Raw genomic sequence first — 18,065 nt, 5'->3', positions numbered from 1 at the left:
GCACCATAATAACAGCAGAGTCAGGCTGCTTGACCAGAAGATGGGAGAGGTTACAGAGGAACATTTAACCCCAAAGACCAAGGAAAGTTGACAGACATGGAGGAGATCTGATTTAGATTGATGCAGTTTAAAGATGGATGTGGCAAATACTTTATGTGTTTCAGAAAATATCAGATTAAATAAAAGCAGAGTAAGAAAGGCAATTTAGATGATCCACAGTGCCAGTTGAAAAGTACATGAAACATTAGGTGGGTGAGAGCAGAACTTATAACTGCTTTAGAAGCATAAAAAATATGATGGGAGGAAATGTCTAGAATCCAATGACAGCCTTCAGATTACTGGCATTTCCATGGTTAGGGCTGTATGCAAGCTGTAAACAGCCTCTCTTATTGCCATCATTCAGAATAGAGCATCAGGTTAGATGATAGTCGTTTCCTTGGTCAAGGAAGACATTTTTTTCTGTTCTCATGTTCATTGACATTACATACAAGGTATCAGGGCGCAATGAGGCACTGAATTACATAGTATGCCACAGTCACACGTCCCAGGGTGACTGTGGATACTGTGTATCACTGCATAAACACAACAGTACTCAGCAGGCTGAAATCTTACCTTAAAATTTTGCATCAATGTGCCAAGATGTTACTTTAAGACATTTGTCTTAGTTTGGCTTTTCTCTTATTACTTTTTTTAAAGCCATAATGATAAAACATTTTTTAAGGACTCATGTACTTCAAGAACTGAAACAAAACATATTATAGTGAACAATTTTCAGACTTAGAACAATGAGTGTACTGAAAATTATAACTGAAAAAGCTTACGTTCATAGCAGTAGGCATCAAACTTGCTATCTGGGTAAGGAAAGCCTGTTTGGTTCTCATAGCGATACAGGGTTCTCACCCCAAGTAAACCTCCACCACACTGGGGCCTGGCCACAGAGGCGGGGTAGCGAACACTTCCATCTGCCAGCCAGCCGTAGTCACACTGGTCAAAGCCATTCCTCCAGGCAACATACATGTTTCCAACAGAAGCAAGAACACCATCTCTTTTCCGACATAGCTCTTTTGCTTCCTCAAAGGTGAGCTTTTCGGGAACAGAAACATGAACAACTTCATCTACAGGGAGAAAACAAAGACAATAAAGATTATCAATTTCCATCATTTAGTCAACTTAGCTTCCCTCATCCTGTCCATATCCTGCAAGTTGACTTTCAAATTTTGCTTAGATACTTTAACTTACCATTTTGCTCAAAGCAAACAAATGAACAACAACAACAACAAAAAAAAACAGACAGAAAACCTAAATCTCACTTTTTTATATGAAAAAGTGCCTACAAGAAAGCCCAAGCATTCATACTCAAACTATACACAATTACCTACATCATGGATGGAGACTGACTCTCTGGGCAATGGTAACACAAGCCTCGAAGCTCCTCTGTGACCTCTGCTGGAGCAGACTTTCCAACTCAACTTCACTAATTAAATCCAGCCCAACAGAATTTACTTTCTCAGTATAACAAATCCTTTACATCTGCAAGCCTTTTACCTGACCTTTTTAGTCATCACTAAAATCTCACTTGGGACACAGACAAAGAGCAAATGCTCCTCCCTGCCTGCTTTGCAGAAGCTTCAAATGTCGTATTTACATCAATCTTGCTCTTGCCTTGTGGGAAAACACAGATGAGGGAATGCACTAGACACTAGACATGTTGTGTGCACAAAGCCCTTTCTGTAAAAAAGCTGAACTAATCTAGTCTACCTCTACTATAGTTTTGTTTCCATTAAATAGTAATTTGCACTTAATAACCTCTCAGTTAGAGACTGAAAACAAACAGTATGTCTAATATTTTGCTAAAAAGTTAGATAGCCATTATATAGTTGATTTGTTGCCTTGCTCACCCAAACACTATAAACAAAATCAAGGCTCTGATCTTTCTGTCCTGGGAATGAAGAAGTAAACTTTTCAGACTTCAGAAGAAAACTGGGAATGAAGAAGTAAACTGACTTCTTGCTCAGGCTTCAGAAAGTACTGATCAAACTTAAAATCAACACATTCATCTGCAGAAAACAGTGCAAACTCAAAATATTTGTTATAAGATAGCAATTCTTTCCTGCACCCCTTCTAAGCAGACCAAAACACAGCAACCATTGTTGCAGGACAGCACTGCTTATTCACGTTGGACATGCAATCTGTCCCACCTCAGCAGCTGTCTCAAGACAACCTCGCAAAAGCAGACAGACTACATCACCCCAAGCAATTTCATTCACATATTACACTTGCTTCAGGCTTGAAAGGAATGCAAGTGTGAAAGAAGGCAAAATGCCAGTATTCTTTTTCCTTCTAGGTAGAAACTCTGGTTTGTTATTACAGCTGTAATATCAATTCCACAGTGTAAGTTTCTTTATACGAGTTGTAGGGAGTTTTTAAATTAGAAGTAGCAATTGAAGGGCAGAACATGTCTACCAGGAACACTTCATGATAAAGAAAGTGAATAATCATTCACCCTCAGAGGTATCAGAATGCTTCATCCAGCTCTCCAGACCACATAGATAATACAGCTTCTTATTAAACAGATCTGCAGAAGACAGTTTTTTCTATATTGTGGAGCAGATCTTGTATCTTGGCCAACACAGAATGATGGGTGCAGTTATCCCACAATCCCAGATGGGGATGTCATTAAATACTTCCCTAGTACAGCTCCCTCTTCTCTGAGGACTATATGCTCACACAGCAGCCATTATACATACATAAATTACAAAAGTTGCTCAGTAGGTTGCAAAGAAATTACCCAAGAGGCTCAGGAAGATTTTTACATAGACATTTGCCTGAATTTGTCTGTATATGCAATATTGATAATACTGCAATGTTAATAGGAGGGTGACATGTCTGTACTGAATCAATTCTACTGACTCAACATCAGTTCACTTGGTTCGTCTCTTGAAGCTGGCTATACTCACACAGACACAATCTTTGTGAAAGGGTATCTTACCTGAAAAAAATCCAATGATTAAAAAACCCACATATTTAAGAAAAAATGCAGTCTAACTAGAACAGTTCAGCAAGCAAGTAAAAGACAAGCTTCTCCTTTCCCACCTATGTGGCATATTAAAAATAAAATCTGAAGATAAATTCAGAAAGAATGTAAAAAGGTACCAGAACAATCAATAAAATGCTCTTATTTTCCATTTAATCATATACCATTCATGTATATCAAGTATACTGATTAACAAAAAAAAAAAAAAACACACACAAAAAAAGTAAATACATGCTAAAATTTAGCAGCTTGCAATAGCTTTAAAGAGTGATTTGCTATGATTCCAGAATTCTTATTTAAAAACAATCCACTGAATCCACTGTTTAAAAACAACTCCACAATTTGGCTGTCCAGATTGAAGATAAATTTAAGTTCTATATGTTTGAGTGTGCACTTGATGTGTGTGATAATTACTGGGACAAAATGTTTAAAAAAAAAAAAAAAAAAGTGAGGCTTTAATAAAGGCCTTGCTATAGAAGTTCAAAAATTCTTAAATGCTGTCCTACAATCTTATTTTAAAACCACATTGGGGAAAAAAAAAAAAAAAAAAAGAAAGAAAGGTTTGTATTCTGTCAAGCAATTGAAAAGAAAGCAGTGTTCAATATATTTCATCAGCTGGATAGAATCAGTTTCATTTACAGCAGCCCAAAAATACAGGATGCACAACCCTTCCTGCATATCACATCTGCAGCACGCCGTGGTCATGTAAGATGCATGTACAGAATTCTTTGCACTCCAGGGATCTGCTGACCCATAGAGCACAGAAACAATTCATCAGGACCCACTGTTTGTGTGCATTGAGTGCAATCACTTGGAATGTGTGGGGATGTTAAATGCCCTGTATTTCCTAAAACCAGCTTTACACTACTGCAGATCAAGAAGAAATCTCCTATCTCTACATTTAGATGAGATATTTTGCTATCTGTGTCACTTCTCTAATGTTATTAGTACTTGGTCAGAAAGTGATGGTTACCAAATTACCAAAACTTACCATGCATGTGCTGCAAGGACTATTTAATAATCCCCCACTTCCTTTTCTTGCACTTCTATCCCCACAGCAGTGTAGAAATTCAGTTCATAGTACATGAAAAGAGTGTTGGTCCTACTTCACTGTAAACCTGTGCTTCTCATCGGAAAGAGAACTTGGTTTGAAGTCATGTTGTTCTCCATATTAGCTGTTCTTTTCCCTCTTTATTGCTTCTTCCCTCTTTCAAACAGATCAAACACATTGAGGAAACCAGCTTTTTCTCTTGAAGACATGCTGATTCACTGCAACCCCCAAGGAAAAAGCTTAAAATCCACAAACTTATCAGCTATTTTTATAGCAAGCTCCATTCTTTTGAAGGCTAGTTCACTTATCTTCTCTCATCAGAGACATCTCACTGAGCTGGGCATGTTTGTAGGTGTGAATTTCATGAATCACACATCTTAAAAGCAAACACAGAAATAAAGGCAGGCATAGCCAGGGGTCAAAATGCAACATGTATTGACTAGGGAAAAAGTAATAAAGCTAGATTTAGTCCTCCAGCACAGACCTCACCAGTAATTTATCTTCCAATAGATGAAATCACAACTAAGGTATTGGTATGCTGCTATTTCCTATAGTAGCTCTTTCAGCCTAGCTATGTGGCACTCTTCTCACAGAGTACAGCATCAACCCTCCTAGGGTCACCCAGTGTGACAGGCACAAGCCATGTACACTTGCAGAGGAAGGTATCGTGTGCAAGTCAGGACAAGAGTTTTACAGGATTCCCCCAAAATGCAGAGAAGCTTACAAGAGAACCCATGATTCTCTCACTGAATATTCTGTAGACAAATGTGGTAGCACAGCAGCTGGTGTTGAAAGTGGCTGGTAACTACCTATTGAGTGTCCTAGCTGTTATTCAATCCATCTCTAGGAATGACCAAAAGATCCTTGCATTTATCGATATTCAATATTTTTAGCCTTTTTGCCCATTTTACTCTCCCAAACCAACAAGACTCTTCATTAACAATATCCCATCTGGGATTCAGCAACACTGACTAGGAAAAAGAATTCACAAGCATTCACCAATCTTGTGGCTGGGTGCTCGGCACTGTCATCAGTGTCATTTAAAGAAAGACAAAGTAAAGAATCAAGGAAACACAGGGGAATATTAAATACACAATAAACTAATAGCTCCCAAGAAATTTCACTTTTGCCTCCGCTCTTTCTTTGGCCAAAAGATCCTTGCAAAATGCAAACACTGACAGGGCTATCAGACTGCTTGTGCACCATGAACAGAGAGTTATTACCCACATCTACCCTACCTATATATACATACATGAGGACACAGAGACCACTACCCTGTTTTGCTTACTCTGGAAAAAAAGCACATACGTACCCGGGCCAAGACGGACCTAAGAAGTTCACCACATGCAGTGTCCTTAGACACTGTGTACAGTTAGTCTGTTTATTAGTCCAGCTCTCAAGTCAGTCTTCATTCCCCAAGTTACACAGACAAGATCTGTTGTCTCAGCTGCAATTCTTTTCCTCCGTTCTGCCTCTGCTAAGAGCTACTTCTCTGATACACCAGGCTATTTAGGAAGTATACTTAACAGAAGCCCAAACAATGATGAAACTCTTTCTAGGAAAGGAAAACCTGGAAAACCAGCCTGGATGTACAGCTTTGCTCAGGTTTACTTAGAGAAAACAGACAGATTTACGCTGCCTTGAACATTTTATCACAAAGACAGAAGCAGCTACGTTGAACTTTAAGGCAGAACATTAGACAAGCTGAAGTCTTTTTCCCTTACACGTTAGAACAAGTTAGTTGATTCCTTTTGATACACATCAGTAACAATTTAATTAAATTCTCCTGATTGTCTTAGATCCGCTTTATGCAAAATCACAGGCTGGACAGGAATCTATTGCACTTGATAGGACTGGAAGGGTATGCTTTCCCCATCAGCTTGCCCTCAAGCATGCAAAGTACCTTGGCAACTGCTATATCCTTACAGAGCTTTGTCACTGCCTCATACAAAGGCAAAAAATGAACTTTGAACTGCATATGATTTTTTTTTTCCTTTTTGTGCTTTACTTTCATAGAAAGTATTCAGAAATCAGGATTTTTGGATCTCCCTAAAGACAAGATTTCTCATGCTCTCATGCATAAAAAGCAGCATGGAATTACTTTCTATCTAGTTTCAGTACTTGAGTTCTTGAGAACTCTTGTATCCTTAAATCTACACCAAATCACATAGTTCAAGGCTGGAGACATATCCAGTAAATACCAATGAAAAAACTGTGGCTGTATCACAGGCCTTGAACTGAGAAGAAAAAATAATTTTCTGGGCATCCTTTTTAAAATCCAATTGCCACTCCAGGATCAGAATGGACTCTAGAGAAGATTTTCAGCTGCTCAAAACACAAGAGACTTCACACCTGAAGCAGTATTTTAGACCTCGACCTTTTAAATCACTATTGTTCTCACACAGATTTCAATGACAATAGCAAAAATGCATGAGACTAATTTGAAAGTATTTAAAGGCCATCTGGTTTTGTTTCCTTTTTCTTCCCCACACTCACTAGGGGGCTGAAAATGGTGCATGAAAAGGAGACTTTATAATCTTTCCCACAGACACCCAAAAATAACTTTCTTAGCATGACTTCCCATCTGCATATTATATATGCTTATTAGACATATATGGTTTCTAACTGTCTTTGGACAGAAGATGATGCTGCATGGAGTAGCTTGTGCTTTGGCTCCGCAGCCCACTTTCACACCCCCTCACTTCATCATTAGGCTTTGGCAACCTGATTTCACTTTGTCTCTATTTCTGACAGCACATCAGTGTCAAATCGATCACAATCAACCTTATCTCTGAAGACAGAATGGAAATCCTCCTTCCTCATCAACCACCTCTTTACAAGGGAGTCTCCTACATCAGACTTTGGCTTTTCAGTTGGAGGTGTTTGGAGAACCTCAGTTATGTCCAGACTTTTGATACTGAATTTCTTTAGATTAAACTCTTATTTAGGAATCCTCTCTTATATCCTAAATTTTTTAAACACTTAGCATACTGAAATATGCAATGAAACATGAAGAATTAGAAGTATATGAGTGCACAAAGACCCCCAAGCCCAGTACATATTTAACAAGATTTATTTAACTGCAGATTTTATCTCCACATTCTTATTTTTATCACTGGGAGCTCAGAAATTGAAAATCCTTCCCAGAAATATTATCCTGTGTTGTTTACTTTTAGCAAAACTCAAAATATTTTATGCATAATTGTGCAGCCTTTAATTTCTACGGGTTTCCTTAGAGCAAGGAAATGGCAAGATGTAGTTTAGACAACTGGTTTTAATTTAAGCTAATTTTTTTTGTGTTTCAAGGAGAAATCCAAGTTTTTTGCTAACTTACATGGCCAGAAAGGAAGAAAACTGAAATTGTGTTGCTCCTACAAATCTCCTGTGTAACTGCCCAAATTAGTACTGCAAATTCAATACAAATTTATACTACAATGTATTCTAATTAAGTATTCCTACCACCATTTATGGCCTTCTAGGCTAACAATATCTCTAGTATTGGCCAACAGACCATTAACTGTTCAATGACTTCCACGCTGACATCTCATTACGGTCCAGATTTTGATATCATTAATCAAGCAACCATCCTATTCCATGAATAGTCATCTGCCCAACATGAGCTCTCTGAATAAGGACTTATTTAGCTCAAGTATAACATTTGGCACTGAAACAGAATAGACTATGTAGATAGGAACTTTCAAGTTTGGATGGAAATAATCGTGTTTAAGCACAGTTCTACAATATGCTTATTGTATATTATGAGTATTGTATATTATGAGTATCAGCTGTTTTTAATGAAATGTTGACAGCACTCAGTACAAGGGATGGTTACACCTTTCAGAATCAACCTTAGGTGGGGTAAATAGGAAAACAAGAAATTTGACTAAAACTTAAATCTTGAACAGCTAACTTTTCCACCAGTGGAGGAGCATGCTACAATACAGGAGACAAAATGCAGGAGCTGTTTTTCTGCAGTATTCAGTTTCCAATAACTTCTGCTGGCATTTTATCTAAATTTAGTCTCTCTTCTGCAGATAAATGGTTGCAAAGTGTAATCCCACTGGTGTAACTTGAAACAAGTTCTGCATTTAAAATTATCATTTGTTCCTTTAAAAAAAAAAAAAAAAGCAAGCAAAACAAAACAACAAAAAAACCCCACTCTGTTTCTGTTATTCAGACAAAGCCATCTTGACTCCATAGCTCTTTCTTAAAAAGGAAGTCTGGCTCAGAGGCACAGGTTTGTGTGAAGTCGGTGGAAAAAAGTTATCCTGCATTATACCATAACATGGTACTACATCTGTTCCTCTTCAGCAAAGAGAATAAATTAACTCTCCTGCACATCAGTGTAACATATCTATACCAAATAACACTTCTGACTTGTAGATACTTTTTTCTGACTCAAGTTCCTTGAAAACTGAAGAAATAGGCAAAAAAAATGTGGTTAGCTGTTGCAATAATCTAATAATCTGGCATTAAAATTGATTGACAGAAGCAAAAAAATCCCTGTGCAGTGGGCTGAGATTCTACCGTTAACTGGCAATTATCTTCTCCGCCACAGCTGCCTCTTCACTTCACAAAAGGACTTTCCAGCTATATAAATAGGGAGCTTAAGGATAAGCTTTATTATGTGCTCAGTATTGATCTGACAGTACTTTCTTGAAGACAGTGGTAAAACTCTGACTGACTTAGTAGGAATTCTTCTAAGATTCAGTTTACTACCACAGTAAGATATTTTGTGTAACAATACCATTATATATGAACATAACCCACATACTCCAGCAACTGGGACCATTCTGTGACCATCTGATCTTCATGGGGAACTTAAAACACCACATTATCTGTTGGTGGGACAAGATAGAAGGATGTAAGCAAACCAGAAGATTTCTGGGGTCCACTGACGATAACCTCATCCTCCAAGAGACAGAGGAGTCAACAAGGAGAGGTCATATGGTAGACCTACAAGGAGGGGCTAATGGAATACGTGAACAAGGGCAGCCCTGGTAGCAGTGACCCTGAAATGTGGAGTTCAAGATTGTTAGGACAATATTGAGGGCATAGAGTAAGCGTGCTGCTTTGCATTCAAGGAGAGCAGACATTGGCCTCTTCAGGGATCTGTTTGGAAGAGTACCTGGAGGGAAGAGAAGCTGAATAAAGTTGACTAGTATTCAATAATCATTTTCTCCAAGCTCAGAAGTGATACATTCCAACAAAGAGGAAGTCAGACATAAAAACCAGGAGGCCTGAAATGAACAAGGAGATCCTGGACAAACTCAAACACAAAAAGGAAGGTCTATAAAGAGTGAAAGCAAGGACAGGTATCATTAGAGGTATACAGTGACACTGTCCAAGCAGACAGAGATCAGAGTAGGAAAGCTAAGTCCTGACAGAATTAAATGTGAATTAAATCTGGCCAAGGAGGTCAAGGGAAACAAGGAAGACTACTACTAATATGTCAGTGATAAAAGAAAATGTAGGGAAAATGTGAGTCCTGTCCAGAAGAAAATCAGAGATCTTGTTACCCAAGTTGTAGAGAATGGTGAGGTATTCAACAGCTTTTTTGCCTTAGTCTTCACTGACAAATGCTCTAGCCCTACCACCCAAGTCAGAAAGCAAAGGATGGTATTAGGAGAATGAAGGATCACCCACTGTGGGAGAAGAGAAGATAAGGTTTGAAGCCACCTAAGGATCCCAAGGATGCCCAAGTACACAGGACTTGATGAGACACATCCTACGGTCCTGAAGAAATTGGCAGACGAAGTTGTTAAGCCACTATTCGTCATACTTGAGAACCAGTGGTAGCCCAGTGAAGTTCTCACCAACTGGAAAAGGAGAAACGTAACCCCAATCTTTAAAAAATGCAAAAAGGAACACCTAGCAAATCATGGACAAGCAAGTCTCCTGTGTCTGGTGAGATCGCAGAACAGATCTTTCTGGTAGCTATGCTAAGGCACATGGGAAACAGAGGTAACTGATCACAGGCAATACGACTTCACTAAGGGCTAACTTTGCTTGACAAATTCTGTGGCCTTACAGCAATAGTGAATAAGGGAAAAGCAACTAATGTCAACTAAATGGACTAGTGGAAAGCATGTGATATTGTCCCACATGACATTCTTGTCTCTAAATTAGAGAGATGTGGATTCGACAGATCAACCACTAAGTGGAACACCTGGATGGAAAGGATTGCTGTCATGGAGACCAGAGAAAAGAGATCTGCACTATTTAACATCTGACGTAGGCAGTGGGTTAAACTGCACCTTCAGTAAGTTTGCAGATGACACCAAGCAGTATGGTGCAAATCTTGATGGAACATAACAATGGGATGCTATCGAAATGGACCTGGACAGGCTTGAGAAATATCTGTGTGAACCTCATGAAGTTCAACAAGGCCATTGTGCAAAGTGCTGCACCTGAGTTGGAGCAATCCAAATGAACGTGGGCTAGCTAATAAGTGAATCAAGAGCAGCCCTGCAGAGAAGGACTTTGGTGTCATAGTAAAAAAACTCAACACAAGCTGGTAATATGTGCTTGCAGCCCAGAAAATGAGGCATGTCCTGGTCTGCTTCAAAAGATGCCTGACCAGCAGGTTGAGGGAATTGTTTCCCTCTAATGCACTCTCATGAGACACCACCTATGTTTAATTCTGGGGTCTCCAGCATATAAAGATATGGATCTGATGGAGTGGCATCCAGGATGAGCTTCTCCATATTATAACACTTCCCTATACTAAAGAGGTAAATGAAGATTCATTTTTGAAGAACGCTTCTCTTTTTCATTCCAGAACAATATAGATTTGTCAAAACTGTGTCTGAAAGCTAGAAACAATCTATTTTGAATGTATAAGCCTAGATTCAAGAGCTGATTCAGAGATGAATTCCGTCATGGATTTATGGAAGAATGGAGGAATGGTTGGAAAAAATGGATTCTCTATGTTCAAGCAAGCTGTTCACTGACAGACATAGAAGGAACATAAGTAAAACTAAGACAAAACTAAAAGCATTAATTCCATTAATTCCATTGCTTAATTTTCAGTTCCCAAGCTTGTACGTATTATAGCTACCTGAAGGGAGGTTGTAGTGAGGTGGGGGTCATTCACCCTCTTCTCTCAAGTAACAAGAGATAGGGCTAGAGGGAATGACCTCAAGTTGCTTCAGGGAAGATTCAGGTTGGATGTTAGAAAACACTACTTCTCCGAAAGAGTGGGTATGAGAATAGACTAATCACAGGAAAATTTAATGTTTTTTTACTTTTCACCATCCAACACCTTCTTGAACCAAGACTGATCACAGAGTCATACCGTGGATCGTGAAGTACCCTGGACTTCACATCACGACACATGGTTTGTAATCAACATGTGGCAGGATCATAATCTCTCTGCTACATTAGAGTCATTTAATTAGCAACTTTTGCAAAGACTGTGGTTATATTATATAACCACAAATAATTTAATGAAAGATACTAATCCTCAATAGAAAGTTCATGCTTGTCTTTTTCTTTTTGATATTGGAATGCCTCTCTTTAAATAAATAAATAAATAAATAAATAAATAAATAAATAAATAAATAAAGATTAAACTTGGATTTCAATTAAATATCTTTCTAACTTTATGGTCAGGACATGTAAAAACCTCAATTACATACCTTATGAACTATAACATATTTAGCAGCATTTGTATCATATCCATCTTCATATATATATAAAATTTATATAATTTTAAGTTTCTCAAACTTTTAATGTATTTCTTTGAATATCCTTTTATAACATCTAAAAAATAAAACATTTTGACACCAGTTTCGTGTGATCTGCTGTCACTGACTATAGCATCTTTAAACCAGACTTCACATTTGCTCTTAATTAAGGACTAGTACAGCACAAACTATAGGTTCACTTCATTCAGCAATTCACTTCAGATTTAAAACAGCCAAAATGCATTGCACACGGAACGTATTTCTTTGCTTTTCCATATTGGAACCCCAAGTTGTTTTGAAATTTGTCATGCAGAGCAAATATGGACTTATCTTACCTTGCATGTGTTCCACATAGCAGTACACATCATAAGTTTCATTAGGAAAACGGCGTCCATATGTTCTGACTCCTTTCTTTCCCATTTTATCTCCAAAGCAACCAATCCTTGGATGTCTAATTGGATATCTGAAATGCAGCATGTCCATATTTATTAACATGGTAAGTCAGAACATTAAGTCTTTACAGGCTAAGCATGCCAATTTGGAGAAACTCTGTCAAAGTGTGTTTTAAGCGACTCACCTAACTGTCTGGTCAGACAACCAGCCAGCATCACATTGTTCAAATCCATCTTCATATGCTGCTTTCAGTTGCTCTGGGCTTGCTATGACAGCACCATTGTCCAAACAGGTCTGCTGAGCTTGCGTAAAATTCAAAGTGTACCTGCTGGTGGCTGCACGATAGTGAAATACTACACCTGAAAAGATAACAAACTCAGATTACTGACACATTTTGCATCATTTCTGCAGTCATTATCATATTGTAACTTTACCTGGATATTGTTATTATGGTAAAAACAGATGGGTACAATTAAGACACTAGAAGGCTGAGATATTCCATCAATTGAATTATGTCCCCCCCCTCTAGCGGCTACTTCCAGTAACTCTATGACACTCTATCTTTTCAATAGTTTGAACTATGTTCAGCATACTCTGAAAAAGTAATTAAACCATCTAAGCATTTCCACTTAAGTATAACGGAACATTGTGACCAAAAAGAAACATTCACTGAAGCATATCCATATGCTACAGGCACTACCTGACACACTTGCTTGTCAGCCCATCCAATTGCAAGTCAAATCATGTGACCAGGCAAGATTGAAGAGACCTAACCACTGGAAAAAGCAAGAAAAGAACCAGCCCTTTGGAAGTTGCCAGCTGCAGTAACCGCATGCAGAAGTGCCAAGCGTGAATGGGGCAACCCTTGAGTGTTTGAGATCTGTCAGCCACAGGGAAGCGTGCAGCAAGTGGGCACTAAACCAAACAGTTTGTTCTTCTGATGCAGACTGGATTATCAGTGATGGCCCTCATGTCTGATCCTACACATTCACAGATTACTGCAAACACAACATTTATCAGTATATTCCCGTTGGCCTATTTTTCACAGCTAGGCTTTCCTGCACACAGTACCAACAATACAGACAAAACAAAGCTTGCTTTTATTATTGCCTTTCTGGTTCTGGAAAGAATCTAGACAATTTTCAAAATTACAAGAACATGTCAGATGTCTGGAGAGTGAAGGGTAAGAGTTAAGATGGTTTTTGTTAAGACGTGTTCTGTCAAGGAGCCACATTCTTTTTTCCATACACTCATGTTTCAAACTCAATTTGACAACAGTTGTGCCTGCACACCTAAAAAGACCCATAAAGGGCACCAATTCTAAGATGGCAGACAACAGATACCCCATCTGACCAAATCACATCCCTCTCTATTGCTAATGTCTTTTACAGTTTAGCACCAAAAGGCTGCCTCCTGATGATAGTTGAAAAATAACACCTACTCTCATTTATTTAAATCAAAATCGTCAGAAACATTATAGTACCATAAATAATCCACTATGCAGAATTGCTACAAAACAAGAAAAATAAATCACAAAATGTTATTTTTAGTGATAATTTTATTGGGGTATTTCCTGATGAGGATACAGTATACTGTTATGACCTGGGAAATGTTGGCATTGAAACAATAACAAATTTAATGAGAAGACTTAGTTATTAGTATATTGTTGAAAGATGGGAGCCTGATAACTTACTAGTAAGCAGAAATACGAGTAACTTCCAAAACTGACCAAATTCCAGCATACCTAGAAATTGTAGGTGCTTTTCCTAAAGATTAATTTAGTAAAATTATCCAATCATCAAAGATCTAACTATGGACAATAAGCAAAAAATACTATTTTTTTTCCTTATTGTGGTTTGCTAAGAAAATTTCTCAAACAAAATTAGAACACACTGTGTGTATTCACACACAGCTAGTTCAAAGCTCAGTCATCGGACATCAATTTTCATTAAAGCTTCTGGCAGAAAAACAAGAAACGGAAGAAAAACCAGAAATTTCAACTTCATTATGGACCCACACACCAGCTGCAGCCACCACTTGGATCCTCATAAGTCACTGTTGACCCATAAAGTGCATTTTCAGAGTCACTGACAGAATACATAATGAACAGTGCTTCTTCCAAGCAGCAAAGTAATTATTTCAGCTTCAAATATTGAACTAGCAAAGCCCAAAGTGAAGAGCAGGTCACAAAAAAATTATGGCTATGTTTATATTACATAAATTAAGTATTCCAGGTGCCTGCAATTCCATCATTGTGACTGTTAAAACTGCTAGACTAGTTCGGTAAGTTACTTGGCTCACGCCCCATAACATCCTTCCAAACAATTTCCTAGGCAGACTTCAGGAGTTAGCAAAGAGCAGGGACAACTGCCCGTGAGTACCTTTCTTCTCTCTTGAGAATGAGAAGAGCAAGCGTAAGGGTACAGATGAGGACCACAGCACTCCAATGGCCTGCGCACTATGGCACAGCCTCAAGGAAGATACGTTCTCACTAATGAAAACTCTCTGTTCTGAGAGACACAGAAAGGGAATGTCAGAGAGAGAGATTTACCAGCTCCTACGCCCCTACACTTTCTCCGCTGTAAGGCATCTTCCGCTGCCTGCTCTAGGAAAATTTACAGATCATTTGTGTTGCCTTAAGTTGTGCAAAGCTTTATCTCTATGTATGTGTTTGTATACCTATAAGCACGTATGTAGCAGTATTTTTGCTTTGTTTACTCCATAACCATGCAGTTCCTTATCACATGTCCATCACAGAACACTGCCTTACAACACAAAAAGTTAAGGTAACAGCAACTAATTACTTTCTGAATTTATAAATTCAGAATAACAAAAATGTAAATTGGAGATTTAAGAGCTTTATTTTAATATTTTGGGTATTTTATAACACAGTCAATAATCTGAGCCACATACCTGCTGGAATAAACCAGCATGACTCTATTCAGTGGTACAATAGTAAATAAAAATTCTGAGCTTCAGTTAACCTGCTTGGTCATGGCATTATTCACAAGCTGTCCAACTTGGCCTTATTGTACCAGTAACACATAATATTTTACACTGACTGTTATACAGAGTCAAGCCAGAAATGCACAAGTATGTGAAGTAATTTGCTCATTTGGCTTGTTGTTTTAATTTTAATTAAAACAAATTTTATAGACATTTAGATTCATTGCCTCTAATACTTTTTCCCCCCTGCAAGTTCACTTAACTGATGTAACATGACTTCATCCAGGCACAAGAACACCGCTTTTCCATAAAACCACAGAAAGGCTTATTAACTTAGCAGGAGAAGGCAACATACTTCTCTGAACTCACATTATTTTAAAGCTTTAAGCTGCCTACATATGAGCACCTTCTCAACAAGCCCCTTACTTCTTACAAACTGAAAGCAATCACCAGCTTTGCTGATGACATGTGGACCTTGCATTACCTTGGTAAGGCAGAACTAAAGAGTTAATGCTAACATAAATTTAAAGGAGCTGCCGAGAAAATGCCTTCGGTCATTTGTAAATCCTGGAAAGGAACTTGGAGAATGCTTTGTTCTCCTTACCCAGATCCAAAAGGTAAACTTCACCTATTCTCAGAGTTTAAGGCTCTTCCATTTCCACTGAGGAGCCAATGGACATAAAAGAGTCTCCAAGATGAATGGGAAGGAGGACGTCAGTACTTATAAGCCTGAGCAACAGCTGCAATAATTAGAAGACTCCCTGGGGCTAAGAAGATTAAAGTGCAGGACTTTCATTGTTTCAGTTAGACAGAGAGAAGGGGCAAAATCCATTGTCCGAGTTCTTGCACTTTATAACATTTGTAAAGGATTTTTCCCCTTTGTCCACTTGCCCTCTGAAAGAAAAGGCAAGAAAGGAGTTGTCCTAGGAACAAATAAAGCAACTGGAAAACAGACTACAACAGTGTAATGTTGTCATCGAACATCTGGCAAAGTCAGTCTAATTACAGGAAGGAGCAGCAGTGTCTGCAAAAAAGAGCACTCACAGGAAAGTAATCTGCAGCATCCAAAAATTCACTGCTGCTGCCTGAGCAAGAGAGAATGTCTTTTATTCGCTTATTTTTGCCTTATGCCAGAGAAGGAAAGCATGAAGTGTTTCACTTAACAAACTAGGACCTTCCTGAGTAAGAGATTGATATTATGGTTTTGCACCTTTGGGTTGCAGCTTTGCTTTATCACTTGCCAGGGTATCATGCTACAACACTTCCTAGAACTGGAGGGAAGGCCTCCTTCAAGACACTTCCTGCTTTATTGTGGCTAATAAACAACAGCTTTCACTGGTGAGCTCATGCTGCTGCAACTTGCCTGCCTGGAGTCACATAAAGACTGAACTTCAGAAGTTGTCTCATAACATAAAGAATGTGTAAAGAGAAAAGATAATTATGGTAGTCGTTGTTATTCTGTTCATTTTTATTTTCAGGTCTCAGTCAAAGTGGTACAGACCCTTCAAGCATCCCTCAATGCCAAAGCTAATAGAGTTCTAAACAAACTGGGTGATCTTCCTTGCTTTTATGCAGAAATCAACTTACTTTACAAACACAATCCAAAACAGAGGCAACAGGGAAGAGTACTGCATCAAAGGAAGAAACCGGAATTTTGAGCTTCCTGCAAAAATTCATCTGTTCTTCCACTCCAGGCTCTGCAACCATCTTGCAGTTCCCATCTCTGGCTCTGGCAACCTGAGAGCAGCCTTGCATTGCACTCACAGCATCTTGGCTGCCAGATGCCTCCAGGATCCTCTCTGCATGCAAAGAGGAAGCACAAACCAACCACCCAGTTCCACTTGCTTACTCTCCCGGGACAAGGCTTCTTGCACCAACTCGCACATCGCCCCTCTGCCCAAAATCTTTGTCTCCATCTTCACAGAGTAATGCAGCAACATGCAAGTGTACACAGACTCCTCCAAACAAGCTGGTGCAGAGAAAGAAAGTAGTTGATGCTTAGCCTGAACTGCATTTTTCTGACAGACAACTTGCCAAAGTGGAGGACTTGGTTACTACATCTGCAATACCTCAGAACCGTCAGCCTAGACCACCTACCTGCTTTGTTACTCTGCACAACAATGTACTTGGACACACAAGAATTCAGCGAGGCCAAGACACTAATATTGAAATTTAAACTGTTAAAAAAATAAAAGAAATACATAGCCTCTCAGAACTGCTCTCAAAATAGTAGATGACTGACAGGATAAAAATCAGTGTAGCCATGCATATCAGCACCTACATTACTTTATCTTCTTAAGGGAGGAGGTGTGTGGTTCTCTGCAGATCCTCAGCCTGACCCCAAATCACCTGCAGCCTGAAAATCAGCTGCCACTTTCCAAGTCACTGTGCCAGGGCTGTAACAAATGTATCACAGCATCTTCATTCCTACTCCCTAGGCGCAGATAGATGCAGAACTGGGTATTTCAACACAGAATTCAATTCCCCTCCCCTCTCTTTGACAGCCATTCTATATTCTGCTCTTTACCTTGTAGCTAAGAAATCTCTATCCCCCTACCATCACTTCCTCAGGAGAGTAAAGAATAAGCTTAAAAATGCAGCAGCCCATTTTTATTTAGTTATCAAGGAAGTATGAAATTTCAACATCAACATGTGATAAGGATTTAAGATAGATAAATTTAAAAGATTACAAAACCCCATCTCTTCAAATGCCATTTATAGGTGCTAATAAAGGGGAATTCTGGCTTTAGAGAGAATAAATCAAATACGATGTCAACACAAAATCACTTAGGGCTCAGGGCACGATTGAGAGGCAGTTCCCACACTGGAAACAACATCCATTTATTATCATTATAATGCCTGCAAGAAAGGAGAGTTTGCATAAAAATGAAATTTGTGAATTACAGTCTACTCTGCCTTCCTAATTGCTGCTTCTTCCATTAAAGAGGCCAGT

The 18,065-nt window shown here is 38.7% G+C and overlaps 1 protein-coding gene across 4 annotated transcripts in view; it reads right to left on the bottom strand.

Moving 5' to 3' along the window:
* Positions 1-18,065, bottom strand: part of VCAN (versican) — a 108,291-nt gene that overhangs the window by 68,049 nt on the left and 22,177 nt on the right. For all 4 annotated transcript variants that reach the window (XM_085212743.1, XM_085212741.1, XM_085212742.1 and 1 more), the window contains exons 4-6: positions 12,351-12,525; positions 12,109-12,236; positions 822-1,115 (exon numbers count right to left, since the gene is read on the bottom strand). In XM_085212743.1, coding sequence (XP_085068869.1) covers positions 822-1,115; positions 12,109-12,236; positions 12,351-12,525 — 597 coding nt within the window. The remainder of the gene's footprint in view (positions 1-821; positions 1,116-12,108; positions 12,237-12,350; positions 12,526-18,065) is intronic.

The sequence above is a fragment of the Meleagris gallopavo genome, chromosome Z (genome assembly GCF_905368555.1).
Source record: "Meleagris gallopavo chromosome Z, MGAL_WU_HG_1.1, whole genome shotgun sequence".
NCBI classification, from domain to species: Eukaryota; Metazoa; Chordata; class Aves; order Galliformes; family Phasianidae; genus Meleagris; species Meleagris gallopavo.
Note: the sequence above shows the minus strand (reverse complement) of the source record. Positions and strands in the feature narration are given on the sequence as shown.